The sequence below is a fragment of the Saccopteryx bilineata genome, chromosome 8, assembly GCF_036850765.1.
Source record: "Saccopteryx bilineata isolate mSacBil1 chromosome 8, mSacBil1_pri_phased_curated, whole genome shotgun sequence".
Taxonomy (NCBI): domain Eukaryota; kingdom Metazoa; phylum Chordata; class Mammalia; order Chiroptera; family Emballonuridae; genus Saccopteryx; species Saccopteryx bilineata.
Window position 1 is genome coordinate 27837815 of NC_089497.1, and position 13539 is coordinate 27851353.

A 13539-nucleotide genomic window follows, 5' to 3' on the forward strand; every position below is an offset into this window, starting at 1 on the left:
AAAAGAGATTTTGTATATTGGACTTAAGAGTTTGGATTTCATGTAAGCATCATCAGTACCCATATATGGTCAGGATTTCCTTAAGCACTGGACAGAAGATAGATACATGCTGTACCTCAGACTGAATGCCCCTTACCTAGGCTGCTCTCTTTACCCCGGTGTTCTCTTTCCAAAGATGAGTTTTCAGCAAGATGGGTATGAGCAACTTTGCTGCATTATTTAAACTCGGATTATCAAACTGAATGAGAAACTTCAGGGACACTACACAGGGATAGTTACCTGAGTACAAAGATGGTCTCTAAGTGACAAATTGGTGCCTGAGAGCAGAGAAGCCATATCCCTCAGCTCAGAAGGTTGTGTTTGATTTGTACTCTGGATACATTATTACCTTGGTACAATTCTTTTTAAAGTGAATGTTCTGAGATTATATATATAAATGTTTACCTTTTCAATGTACTTATTATTATTATTATTATTGGTCAGCTCCTGCTATAGTCCTTGAACCAGTTGCTCCAATAAAAGAGGCTCCAGGGACAGTATTTGGTAATGCCACTTTCTGACCTTCAGCTTTTCTTGCTCATTGTTAAACCCATTCCACTCTACTGCCATTCATTTTCATTCATCTTATGAGTTGAGCATGCATAAAACAAGTTAGCGTTTGATCTTAAAACAGTCAAGCCTAAATCTATTTGGGGATAGCTTCTTGCTCAGTAACTTACTTTAAATTTTTTTTCATGCCATCTTATGTTTTTAAATTAACCAGAGTGCTCTATTAAGATAAATTACATATATGTATAGGGATGCCTGAATTTGAACTATGCTAACCACGCCATAATAGGAATGTTTCATTATACATTCTTTGTCTAGCCACCTTTTTATCTGCCTGTTTTCTTTTGTTGTTGTTTTGTTAACATTTTGGTAATATGTTTTCAGTGAATCGTCTAACAGATACTGTTATCAAGGCCAATAAGTTTAAATAGCAAGCCCTATTCTTAGGGTTAATCTGATTCTCCCTTACTTTCCACCATAGTTTAAAAGTGGGTTTTGTTTGTTTGTTTGTTTGTGACAGAGACAGAGAGATACAGAGAGAGGGACAGATAGGGGCAGACAGACCAAAAGGGAGAGAGATGAGAAGCATCAGTTCTTCATTGTGGCACCTTAGTTATTCACTGATTGCTTTCTCATACATGCCTTGACTTGACCAGGGAACTATAGCAGACCGAGTGACCGCTTGCTCAAGCCAGTGACCTTTGGCTCGAGCTGGTGAGCCTTGCCCAAACCAGATGAGTCCACGCTCAAGCTGGCAACCTCGGGGTTTCAAACCTGGGTCCTCTGCATCCCAGAACGACGCTCTATCGACTGCACCACCGCCTGGTCAGGCTAGAAGTGATTCTTAACCTTTCTAATGCAGTCAGGGAACTCTGAGATAATATGAAAAAATCAATATGCACCTCTGAATAATAACTTCATTTTTATGTTAATCCCCCCAATATCTTCAATAACAAAAGAAGATACAATATAGTAGGAGCACATTTTTCACACTACAAAGATCTATTTCCTGAAACTCAAGAAAATCTATCAAGTTTAGGAGAATTTAAAGATTTTTTTTAACCCTATAATTTACAAAACCATAAACGTTAACTAAATGTTTTCTTTTCCCACTTCCAAAAACATCCCAATGAACATGTCATTCACAACACAAACTTAAAACAACTCCATGTCCAGATGCACCTGAAATTATACCAGCTAGAAGCTGAGTCCTTGGTTTAAAGAGCCTAGGAGCCAGTCACTGATCGAGAATGTAAACCCGCATACCTCCTCATGAGGGAATCATGAAGATTCCTTTCCTTTTCAGGATTGGCAAGAAGTGTATGTTTTGAAGACACATAATTGCCCCTCTAACTCTTCATACTAGGAAACATGTTTTACTTCTCAGTCTGCAGGCTAATTGAGCACAAAACTTTTTCCTGCATACAAAACCTGGAGAATAAATATAAGGCAGGATGTTTTTGCAAAATCAAGATTTTCTTTGGTTACATAAATATTAAGTGTTAGATGCATCAGATAAGGTTTTAAAGAAGTAAAAAATTCAGTTGGGCTTCAGTAGAGTAGGGACAGACTTTGGACCTTGATGTCACATCAGAATTTACACAAATGAAGAGGTGAGAGTGAACAAAGATGAAAAAATAGGATATATGTAGGAGGCAACCAGAGGAGAAGAGATCCTGCTTCTAATGTTAGTCAAATATTTTTGTTGGTAATTCTGCATTTGGATGACAACATAGGAAGTTCAAGGAGGTTGATATTGTTTTTATGAGCATCAGAAATCTCTTATTTCCACACCAAATCAAATTTCCCCTGTCTTACGAGTGGACAGGTGCTAAACAGTGATCAAAAGTAATGACTACCGCCTGACCAGGCGGTGGCGCAGTGGATAGAGCATCAAACTGGGATGCGGAGGACCCAGGTTTGAGACCCTGAGGTCACCAGCTTGAGCGTGGGCTCATCTGGTTTGAGCAAAGCTCACCAACTTGGACCTAAGGTCACTGGCTTGAGCAAGGGGTTACTTGGTCTGCTGTAGGTCAAGGCACATATGAGAAAGCAATCAATGAACAACTAAGGTGCCACAATGAAAAACTGATGATTGATGCTTCTCATCTCTCTGAGTTCCTGTCTGTCCCTATCTATCCCTTTCTCTGTTTAAATAAATAAATAAATAAAATCTTTTTAAAAATAAATAAATAAAGTAATGACTATCTCATGAGGTGAACTTCTTAGCTATAGTTTGGCCAAATCTGGACAAAACAATTGATTTTTCTTTGTATTAGTTTGCTAGAGTAGCCATAGCAAAATACTATAGACTCGGTCACTTTAACAACAGAAATGTATTTCTTACAACTGTGCAGGCTGGAATTCTCAGAGGAAGATGTCAGCAGGTTTAATTTCTTCTAAGGCCTCTCCCCTTGGCTTGCAGATGGTCGCCATCCTGCTATGTCCTCACAGGGTCTTTTATTTGTGCACAAGGGTCTCTTATCTACCTCCCTCTTCTCATAAGGACATTAGTCCTATTGGGTTAGAGCTCTACCTTTAACACCTCATTTAACCTTAATTACCTTTTGAAAGACCCCATCTCCAAATACAGTTACATTGGGAGTTAAGGCATCATATGAATTTTAGAGACACACAGTTCAGTCCAATAACTCACTCCATCCAGAAATTTAAAAAATAAATTATTCTAGAGGCGATAGTACATTGGCAAGATTCATTTCGAAGTAAATGTTGTAACTCTTGGTACATCTTTTTAAAAACTCTTTTATTGCTTCAGTTCCTGTTACAGATCTTGAACCTGTTACTTTTACAACTGAGACCTCTGGGACAACATTAGGTAATGACCCTGCACCATTTGCTAAGTGCTTTTGCTTCTCAATGTACAATCCATTCAGTCTCCATTCCCATAACACAGCTTCTCCTTCTTTATGAGACAGCCATCATCATCATCTATTGCTATTCAATTACTTCCTTCATCTGAAGAATACTGAAGCCTCTTAAAAATAAGTTTCCTTCGTTTTTACGAAAGCAGGCCTAAGCTTAGTCCAAAACGTTTACCTGCCATGTGGTGCATTGGGAATTGTCATGCTATCTTGTGCTTCTTTGAATAAGGTTCTGCATTAAAGCTGAGTTTAAAACAAATTGAGATCTATTTCTAATCTAGGCTGATTTTCAAAATCAGTCACTCTTACGTTCTTTTGCACGTCTGGGTTTCTAGACTTTTAAAAAGCTATTTGCATGTTATGTTGTTTCTTTCTTGGTGCTTTAAGTATTCGTGTGTTTTATTACTAATTTGACAAATAAGTAATTACCCAAATCTAAAATTTTAAATTACAAGCTTCTTTCTTAATCTGACCCTGACTTCTCCTCCCCTTGCACAAGACTTGAGCACTCTTCTTCTCAATCATTAGGTTCCCAATAAGAAAATGCTTATCTGATTCCAAGTGCTAATCATCATAACTTGAATGAGTGGTTTAACTATATATATGAGTTTTCCCCCAAAGTATCCTCAATGATAAAAAAAAAGACACAGTGGCATAAAATAAGTACATATTTTAAATTACAAAACTTCATGAAACTGTAGGAAATCTAACAAGTTTTGGAATAATCTCTCTTTAGTATCAAGGGCCATAAGTAACACAAGGCTTTTTTTTCTTCAGCTACCAAAGCATCAAAAAGACCCTCTCATCCACATTCCAGACCTAAAATCACACCGAGCCTTCAAGTACCTCAGACCAAACTGGGTAAATGTGTGATTCCTTGGTTTAAGAATGAGCCACAATGACCTAGTGAGGACCCAAAGTAGCACCAAATTTTCATTTTCTCTAAGTGTGAGGTCATGAGGCATAGTCAGTAATGTTCCCCCTTCCCAAAGGTCAAGGAGAATATGATTGTGTGAGATACTGAGGGTGCCAGAATACCTTATTATTTCTATGTGAGAATCGATACGCATTGAGTACATTTCTAACTTTGAGATAAATCTTAAAACTTCTTTAGTAGAATCAAAATATTCAGTTTAAGAAAATAAACAAATTGTAAGTCCTTTGCATGTGCCTGGACCAATATTACCAACCGTGGGTGATATGTCAGCTGTAGGAGGCCTATTTTATTTCTAAAACAGTAAAATTGAGTACATGTTTGCATGATACAAACATTAAATATCGATCTTGCAAAGAAAAAGATCAAGGAGGATTGGACTTGGACCTTGTACCCACTACAGGATCTAAATGAATGGAGGGAAAAGTAAACAAACAGAAGGACTGGATATTTAGATGGGATAGGGGTTGGGTCAGCCATAAATACAGTCCATTCTGCCTGGAACAGACTGGCCTACTTCTAGGTAATCAAAACGTGGTGGTTGATGATGCTACATTTGGAGGTGTCCATCATGACAGAGTTGAAAAGATTTTGAGGACCTGATTTGAGAGCTTAGATTTGATACAGAGACATCAATTGTCTCTCCACTTTTTCTGGGTTTATGCCAGATGTATGCTCTAAGAGTATTATGGACTAAGTGACTATCTTCTGTTCTTATGTGCCATGATTTGTTCTTAATGAATTCAACATAATCCACTTCAGTGATTAATTTTTATGTCTCTTTCAAACTTATATAATGTCTATTTATTCATGTTGACTTAAATGTAGTATTTAAGTTCAGCTTTCATAAGAAGTACCGGTTGATCATATTTTTAATAAACAGGTTCTTTCATAAGACACTTAGTTTTCCATGCAAGTTAAAATTTATTAATTAAAACCTACAAGAATTTTATGTTGACATATTTAAGATACTATGATATCTCAAAGGCTAATCCTAACACTGACTGTGAATTTGGCCAAATCTTCAAAGCAAACACCTACTCTTTTTCTCAGTGATTTCTTTTTCTTTGTTTCTGTAGAACTGTATATAAGTAAAATTGTTTGGATGCGAATGTTCTAATTTTTCATGTATTTATATTTTAAAATCTCTTTCATTTACTGTATTTTTTTGGTCAGTTCCTGCTACAGTCCTTGAACCTCTCACTCTTAGGCCAGAGGGTCCAGGAACAACATTAGGTAATGATAACCCTGTGTTTTCAATAAGCCTTATCCTAATCATTGTAAAATCCAGAATTTCATCTTGCTTCGTGTGACAATTGGGTCATTCTTTGTGATCATTCATTTACATTCTTCTTAAAATTATGAAAACTGTTAAAACAAATTACTTTTTGTTTTTAATAGAACCAGTCATGTATGAACCACATTAGGACATTCGTTTGCCGGATAACCTATTTAAAGTTATGTCATCTCATTCTTTGTTTTATTTAAGCTGTGTTTGTAGTGAAACTGGCTTTCAGACATATTGCATCCCTCTACCTCTTATCCGGACAGGCAAAGCCATTAATGTCCATCATAGAGTCAAGAGGATCCATTATTGCACATCTACATTTCTACTTTTTTTTATTTTTTGCATAGTATTTAGTTGTTTTGTTTCTATAGAGGTAATGCTATAACTTTCTTTTTTCTTTTTTCTTTTTTCTTTTTTTTTTTTTTTTTGCATTTTTCCGAAGCTGGAAACAGGGAGGCAGTCAGACAGACTCCAGTATGTGCCCGATTGGGATCCACCCGGGATGCCCACCAGAGGGTGATGCTCTGCCCCTTTGGGGCATCACTCTGTTGCATCCAGAGCCATCCTAGCGCCTGAGGCAGAGGCCACAGAGCCATCCTCAGTGCCCGGGCCATCTTTGCTCCAATGGAGCCTTGGCTGCGGGAGGGGAAGAGAGAGACAGAGAGGAAGGAGAGGGGGAGGGGTGGAGAAGCAGATGGGCGCGTCTCCTGTGTGTCCTGGCCGGGAATTGAACCTGGGACTCCTGCATGCCAGGCCAACGCTCTACCACTGAGCAAACCGGCCAGGGCCCTATAACTTATTTTTTATGTAGAAACTATGCTCAAAATTGAGAGGTTAACTTATAAATTTTTATTTAGAATGACTTTCATTATCCATTAAGATTTAGCAACAGTTCTTAACCTTTTGTTACCCAATCAAGCAGCCCTATGAAACTTTGATTATAATTACTAAAATTTAATTAAAAACTATTTTCAAAGAATCCTCTATGATTATAAGGATATAAAAGGCATGTATGTGAGAAAAATCTCAAATAATAAAGGCAAATACCTAACAAGTTGTGAAAATTCTAGAGTTGTGTTTTGACCTCCAGTAGCTTCCAGAACCATAGATAATGGAGTAACCCAAGAATTTCTTCCTTCAGCTTCCAAACCATCACAACGGACACGCCGTCCATGTCCCAGACCAAAAACTACACCACGTCCTGAAACACCTGAGTTTAAACCAGGTAAACATGTGTTCCTGGTATAGAGTCCCAGCACCCAAACCCAGCAGAGTCTCAGGAGTAATGTTTGGAGCAGGGAAATATAGATTAAGAAAGAGTGGACTGGCCCAATACATTTAATACAAATTTGTTTAAAAAATGAAAGAGTAGAGCCTTGAAATCACTATATGACATGGAAAAGTAGAGGATGCCTGATTTCAATGTGGTAAAGCTTTTTGGGGTCTAGATCAGTCCATGGACTTTTATGGTCGTAATGCTTAGGCACCTGACAGAGCAGTTGAGAATAGATCCAGTAAACAGCAAGCTCTTTGCACATGAAAGCATGTTTCTTTGCTTAGAATAGAGGGATACCCTATTCGATTCATCATTCTGAGACCTCAGTGTCTTTCCAAAGACTAGTTCTTAGCAATACCCACACATTCCACTTTGGCTTATTATTAGAATCAGATAGTCAAAGGAGGAGGACTAGGGAAATAAGCACCTAACTTAAGTATGACCAAATTTTAGAAAATAAACTATATTCTTTTCTAGTTTAACAGTTTTTAAAAATTGTTATATAGTTTCAGAAATTATACCAGCAAGATTCATTAAAGTAAGTGTTTGTATTTTCTTTCATTTAAAAAAAATCATTTGGTTTGTTTTTAATATTTTTGGTCAGTTTCTACTGCAGACTTTGAACCTGTTACATTCAGAACTGAGGCTTGGGTGACAACACAAGGTAATAATACATTGTGATCCTCAGAGCTTTTCCATTTCATTGACAGATTGTCAAACTCATTCCATCAGCATCATAGCTACAGGTTTTTTGCTTCTTAAGGCTACATCGTCATCCTTAGTTGTCACTCTGTTATAGTCTTCATCATTAAAATACTGAAAATTCTGACTAAAACAAGTTATCCCTTGCTTTTGGGAGAGCCATGCATGAACCTAACTCAAGTCATCTTTTATGCATACAGCCATCTGAAATTGTTTTGTCATTTTCTATGTTTTTTTAACCAATGTTTTGTTAAAGCTGGGTTTACAAAGAAATTCTCTTGATTCTGACAACTGTTACAGTGTCCAGAAATTTCTTTGTGGACCTAAAGTTATACCTTTTTTTTTTTTTTTAACTATGTGATAGTTAGTTCTTGGATTGACATTTTAGTTAATTATGTGGTCTGATTTTGTAAACTATCAAAGTCTGAATGTGATATCACCACCACAATAACAATTTAGCCATGATTCTTACCCTTTTTATTCAGCAGAAGATCCCTAAGAATGATTCTTGACTTCTGGAATTAATAGGTTAATTTTATCTATAACTCATTTCCAATGAACTTTCCATTGTGAAAGAAGACATGCTATTTAATAATAGAGGTGAAAGTTTACATTAAAAAGTTAAAAAGACACATTTCCTAAAATATAAGGAAATCCAATAAGCTTTAGGAAATATAGAGCCATGGGTCATGCTCTCCCTAGCTTATGAACTACAGACTCTGTAGTAACTGAAGCTTTTCTTTCTTCAGCTCCTAAACCATCAAAACGAACCCGTCGTCCACGTCCCAAACCTAAAACCAAACCAGCTACTGAGGCACCTCAAACAAAACTGGGTAAATGTGGGTTTGGGGTTAAGGGACTGATGCTAGCAGCTTAGGGGAGTCTGGGGTTAATGTAAGTCCTCTGTGGGTAAAGACACAAGATGGTCTGCTGCTGCCCCCGCTGTTGAGTTAGCAAAGGAAATCGTGGTTGGAGGAGACCTGTGTGGCAGCTGAATTCCTTGTGCTTTCGGCATAGAGATCTCTTTTAATAAGTATTTTATTTACTTTTCCTAATGTCATAATACTCTTCTATTAAGTATAAAATATCTTAAGCAGAACCAAGCATTCTTAATTCAAGAAGCAAATTTTAAGAGCCTTGCATCCCCCTGCGCAGCCACATCCACAGTTGTGGGAAGAATATCACGAAAGTAGGCAGCTTGCTTTTACTTCTCAATCTGCAATCTAGCCAAAGTCAAAACCTGTCCCGATATGAAACACTCAAAGATTGGACCAAGGCAGCATGTCTATGAAAATCTAGCTTGTTTTTTTGCAGGAGCTTAGAGAGAGAGTTTGAAAAGGACAGGAGGAAGGAGTTGGAAAGAAGTTGGGTCTTAAAATCATGAAAATGAACAGAGGCAGAAAGAAAGGGTATAGATGCCAACCAGCGGGCATAGGTTTCTGCATAAAAGGGGTGGGGTTCAGCTTCTAAGTGATGATAGCAGTGCTGTGTTTGGAAGGGTTCATAAGAGCAGGTCAAGAAAAATCCTTGAATGTATGACTCGGAAGTTTGGCTCTGACCCTAAAAGCATCGGTGGTCTTTCCTACCTATACAGGATACCACGTTTTTGTAATCAGAGGGGTGCTCTGCTGGGCACCACAAACTGAGTGAATGGTTCTTACCCTAATTTGTTGAGGGTCTTTGCCTTCACTGAGGTTTCAGACTATTTCCAAATATGAATTCTCAACATGATAAACATGTTTCACTTTGCTTTAATCTTTGCTATGCCTCTGTTTAAACATAAGTGCTATTTATCATATCCATGATTATTTACATATGCTCTTTCCTGAAAGCTTCCACAGATAAACCAACAATTACCAGAATAGTTACCTAACTATATATTTAGTAAAATATTTAAATAAGTTTCCAAGGGCAGTCTTCTATAATAGTTAGAATTAGGTTCTTAGAAGTATTGTGTTGGTTTTATTGAGATACTTACCAGATTGGCTTACCATCTCATAAAAAGACATTTACCTGGCTATAGGGTGACCAGACCTTTAAATAACAAGTATTTACTGCTGTATACCTATTGAAGCAATATTAAACTTGTAAGATTTAATTTGCTGATTTTCACAGTGCTTATTTCATTGCTTTTGATTAGTTCCTATTACAGATCTTGAGCCTGGTACTCCTAGAACCAAAGGTTCAGAAATCATAGGTAATGAGACGATGTGTCTTTCAAACAGTACTTTTCCTACTCATTGTCATTCCATTGTAGCTACAGGTTCTCCTGCATCTTAAAAACCATCTCAACATCCTCTGTTGTGAATCCATTACAGTCTTTATCTTGAAATTACACTAAGCTCTATGTCATTATCTGTTGAATTTCAAACAACTCTGCATTAACTAATTTTAGGATGTGCTATGAAACTTCTCAGTGTTGTGTCACATTACCATGTGCCTTTGTTTAAACAACATTGACTATTTTAAGCTTCATTTCATGCATGAATTTCCATCCATCCCTTACTTACACTGCTTATGTCTCATCAGTTGTAAAAAAAATACCATATTTCTTTGCTCGTATAACTTTTTGTTGTATTTTATTGTATTAGGATCTGTGTGATTATATTGGTGGGTATATTATTTCAATGAATAATGTTTTTGTTCATTGTCAAAATTTTAAATGTGCTGTCTTGAAAGTTTAAATGATAGGCTTACATGAGAAAGTAGGCTGACTCTCCTTTTCTAATAGGGTTTTAAAATATTTCTTAACTTTCATTGAATTACGAACCAGTTTGATAAACCCAGACCATTCATTATGTATTAATCCTTATGTTTCCAAACGTATGAGCTCATTATTGTATTGTGATTATTTAAGTACTCAGCTAGAACAGTAAATATTTATTTCAACTTGTACAGAGGGCAAGTGAACTGATGAATGCTTTTTCCAGTAGAGTTAGAAAAGTATATGTATCATACAAATGAGTAAAATAAAAAAAAACTGTGCAGCAGAGTCTTCCATATTAGCAAGAGTCATATAATCAAACGCCGAGAACTTCTTGTTAACCGCAGTATTTAGCAGAGTGCAATGCTATGTCTCTCTTATTAGATTAATGAATACTTGGCTGTTTGGTCAAATCTGCGAAGAACAAGTCTTTCTTTTCTCTTGGTTCTGAAGCTTAAAAAAATTACTTCCAAAATTAGTAAAGTGAATTTTAAAATTTCTTTCACTTATCTTATTATTTTTGGTCAGTTTTTCCTACAGTCCTTGAACCTGTCACTCTTAGAATCAAGGCTCCAGAAACAACATTAGGTAATGATATTCTATGTTTCTCATCAATTTTTCTGCTCATTGTCAATGCATTTCATTGTCATCATAATCACATTGTCATCAGCTTCAAAGGACTGTCTTGTCATCCACTGCTGTCTTTTAACCATATTTTTCTTCTTCTTAAGAGTATTGTATTTCTAAAAGAAGTTACCTATTTTAAAAGCTATGCATGAACCTAGATCAGAGTATCTGTGTTATTTGAGTTTTTGTCATGTACTTTCATCTAAACAGTGCTGAGTTTCAAATGCAGTAGATAATGTCTATATCTTCTCTAGACCAATTAAACATAAACATAGCAATTAACAGTGTTATGATTTCTTTGACATTTTTTTTCTCTATTTTTATGAAATGAGGAGCAGGGAGGCAGAGAGACAGACTCCTGCATATGTCCAATCAGAATCCACCCGGCATGCCCACTAGGGGGCGATGCTCTGCCCATCTGGGGTGTCGCTCTGTTGCAACCAGAGCCATTCTAGCACCTGAGGCAGAGGCCATGGAGCCATCCTCAGTGCCCAGGGCCAACTTTGCTCCAATGGAGACTTGGCTGCCAGAGGGAAAAAGAGAGATAGAGAGAAAGGGTAGGGGGCAGATGGGTGCTTCTCCTGTGTGCCCTGGCCAAGAATCGAACCTGGGACTTCCACACATTGAGCCAACACTCTACCACTGAGCCAACTGGTCAGGGCCTGCCTTGGCATATATAAATTTTATGGTGTGACTCTAAGACCTACAGTTTGGCAATAGTACTTACCTTTTCTTTTTGAACTTAGAGATATATAAAATTCTTCACTCCTTAATTTTATGTGTTTTATCTCTCAAGAATCTTTAGTGATAAAAAATTAACAAAATAGGAGGAATTATTTCAACCTTAAAAATTATATTTCTAAAATATCAAAGAAATATAGCATATTTTAGAAAATCAAGAGCCTTATTTCCCAAACTGCCTTCACTAGAGCAATCCAAAATGTCTTCCTTCAGCTCCTAAGACATCACAATGACTCCATAATTCACACCCCAAACAAATTTTTCAAAGCAAGCTTTCATATTAGTTAGAGTCAGAAAATCAAACACCTTGGAAAACCACATGCTGTTCTTAATAAGATGCTTAACAGAGTTCAAATGTTGTCACTACCTTCTGAAATGAATTATTCCTAGCTAGTTTGACCAAATTTTTGAAAAGACACTATTCACTTCCTGTTCATTCAAAAGTGTAAAAAAATTGTTTGTCATTTGAAACTAATGTTTGAAAGAAAAATTAAGACTATGTGTGTTTAAACTTTCTCATTTTCATATTGTTGCTTTTGGTTGGTTCCTACTACAGGCTTTGAACCTGTTATTCATAGTTCTTATGTTCCAGGAACATTAGGTAACAATTTTATGACCTCATTACATACTTTCTTGCTCATTAAAACCCACTCCATCACTGTCATGGCCAGAGTTGCTCTTGCTTTCTTAGACTGCTGTTGTCATTCCGTTTCATACTTCATTGTATAAATAGTCAGAATTCTTACTTCAAGTGTTACCTATTGTTTTTAACAACTGGTAGTGTTTTAACAATGTTAATGTCCTTGGATCCAGTTAAGGAAATCTCTCTGGCATAAAATCCCCTTTATAATTTTATTATATGATTCAATGAAGAGTCTGAAAATCAAATTGCTCCCCTTCTGTGGCTTGCTAACATGTACTTCTCAACTCTGTGCCCTCTGAGGCAAAAGCACAAATGGTAGTTAGCATGTCTACAACTGCAGGTTTGACCAGGAGGCTCGTGGTTGAGGAGAGATCTATATGGTAGTCAAACTCACCCTGTGCCCTGCATAAGGATTGTCTCTGACAATAGATGCATCTTACACAATTCCCTTATTATTCCATTGTATTCATCTCTTTTTAAAAAGTGTTGTTTCTTTGGTTTATGTAAACAAATACTTCCTTGCTCTCTGTCTTTCCGGCACTATATTTGCAGTTGAGTGGGATGGGGTGGGATGCTGAACAGAGATGGAGATCAAAATTAAGGGTTTGTTTTACTTTTGAACAGATAACAATATAATTGTGAAAAAAAATCAGTTCTTGAGTTTTGTCTTAGATATAAGACAATTTGCTTATACAAAAGCAACCTGTATAATTGAGTGGTAAAAAATATAAAGAGAAAATATTTAAAGGAGTCAAGGATCTATGTGGGCTGTTAGAAAATAATCGAACTTCAAAATAATTTCAGGATTTGAATTAGTAGATGGAAGGGCGTGAACAGGAAAAAATAAAACAAAAAGTCTTGACCCCTATTGAGAATACCAGAGAGGGGAGTCAAACTGGAACATAGAACGAAACACTTCTAGATGAAAGTAAACATTTTGTTAATGATGCTCTCAAGAAATCAGCTATAGGGAGCTCTTAAAAGCCCTTGTGGAAATTCAGATTCAGGTGCAATAATCAATGAGAATCTAATTTTTTGAAATAGAATCTTGCTTTTCTAGACGACTGTTTAAGATCAGAGGTCAGTAAAATTTATGTGAAGAATTAGGGAATATTTTAGACTTTGCAGACCACTCAGTCTCTGTCACATTACTCAACTCTGGAACTGTAGCCTGAAGCCAACCAAAGCCAATA

The 13539-nt window shown here is 36.6% G+C and overlaps 1 protein-coding gene across 2 annotated transcripts in view; it reads left to right on the top strand.

The window, feature by feature from the left end:
* ABI3BP (ABI family member 3 binding protein) overlaps nt 1–13539 on the top strand; it is a 254121-nt gene that overhangs the window by 161465 nt on the left and 79117 nt on the right. The window contains exons 30-38 of one of the 2 annotated variants that reach the window (XM_066240657.1): nt 484–543; nt 3326–3385; nt 4209–4292; nt 5542–5601; nt 6795–6878; nt 7534–7593; nt 8381–8464; nt 9772–9828; nt 10864–10923. The exons of the other annotated variant lie outside the window; for it this stretch is intronic. Of the exons in view, the coding sequence (XP_066096754.1) occupies nt 484–543; nt 3326–3385; nt 4209–4292; nt 5542–5601; nt 6795–6878; nt 7534–7593; nt 8381–8464; nt 9772–9828; nt 10864–10923 (609 nt within the window). The remainder of the gene's footprint in view (nt 1–483; nt 544–3325; nt 3386–4208; nt 4293–5541; nt 5602–6794; nt 6879–7533; nt 7594–8380; nt 8465–9771; nt 9829–10863; nt 10924–13539) is intronic. 2 annotated transcript variants of the gene reach the window in all.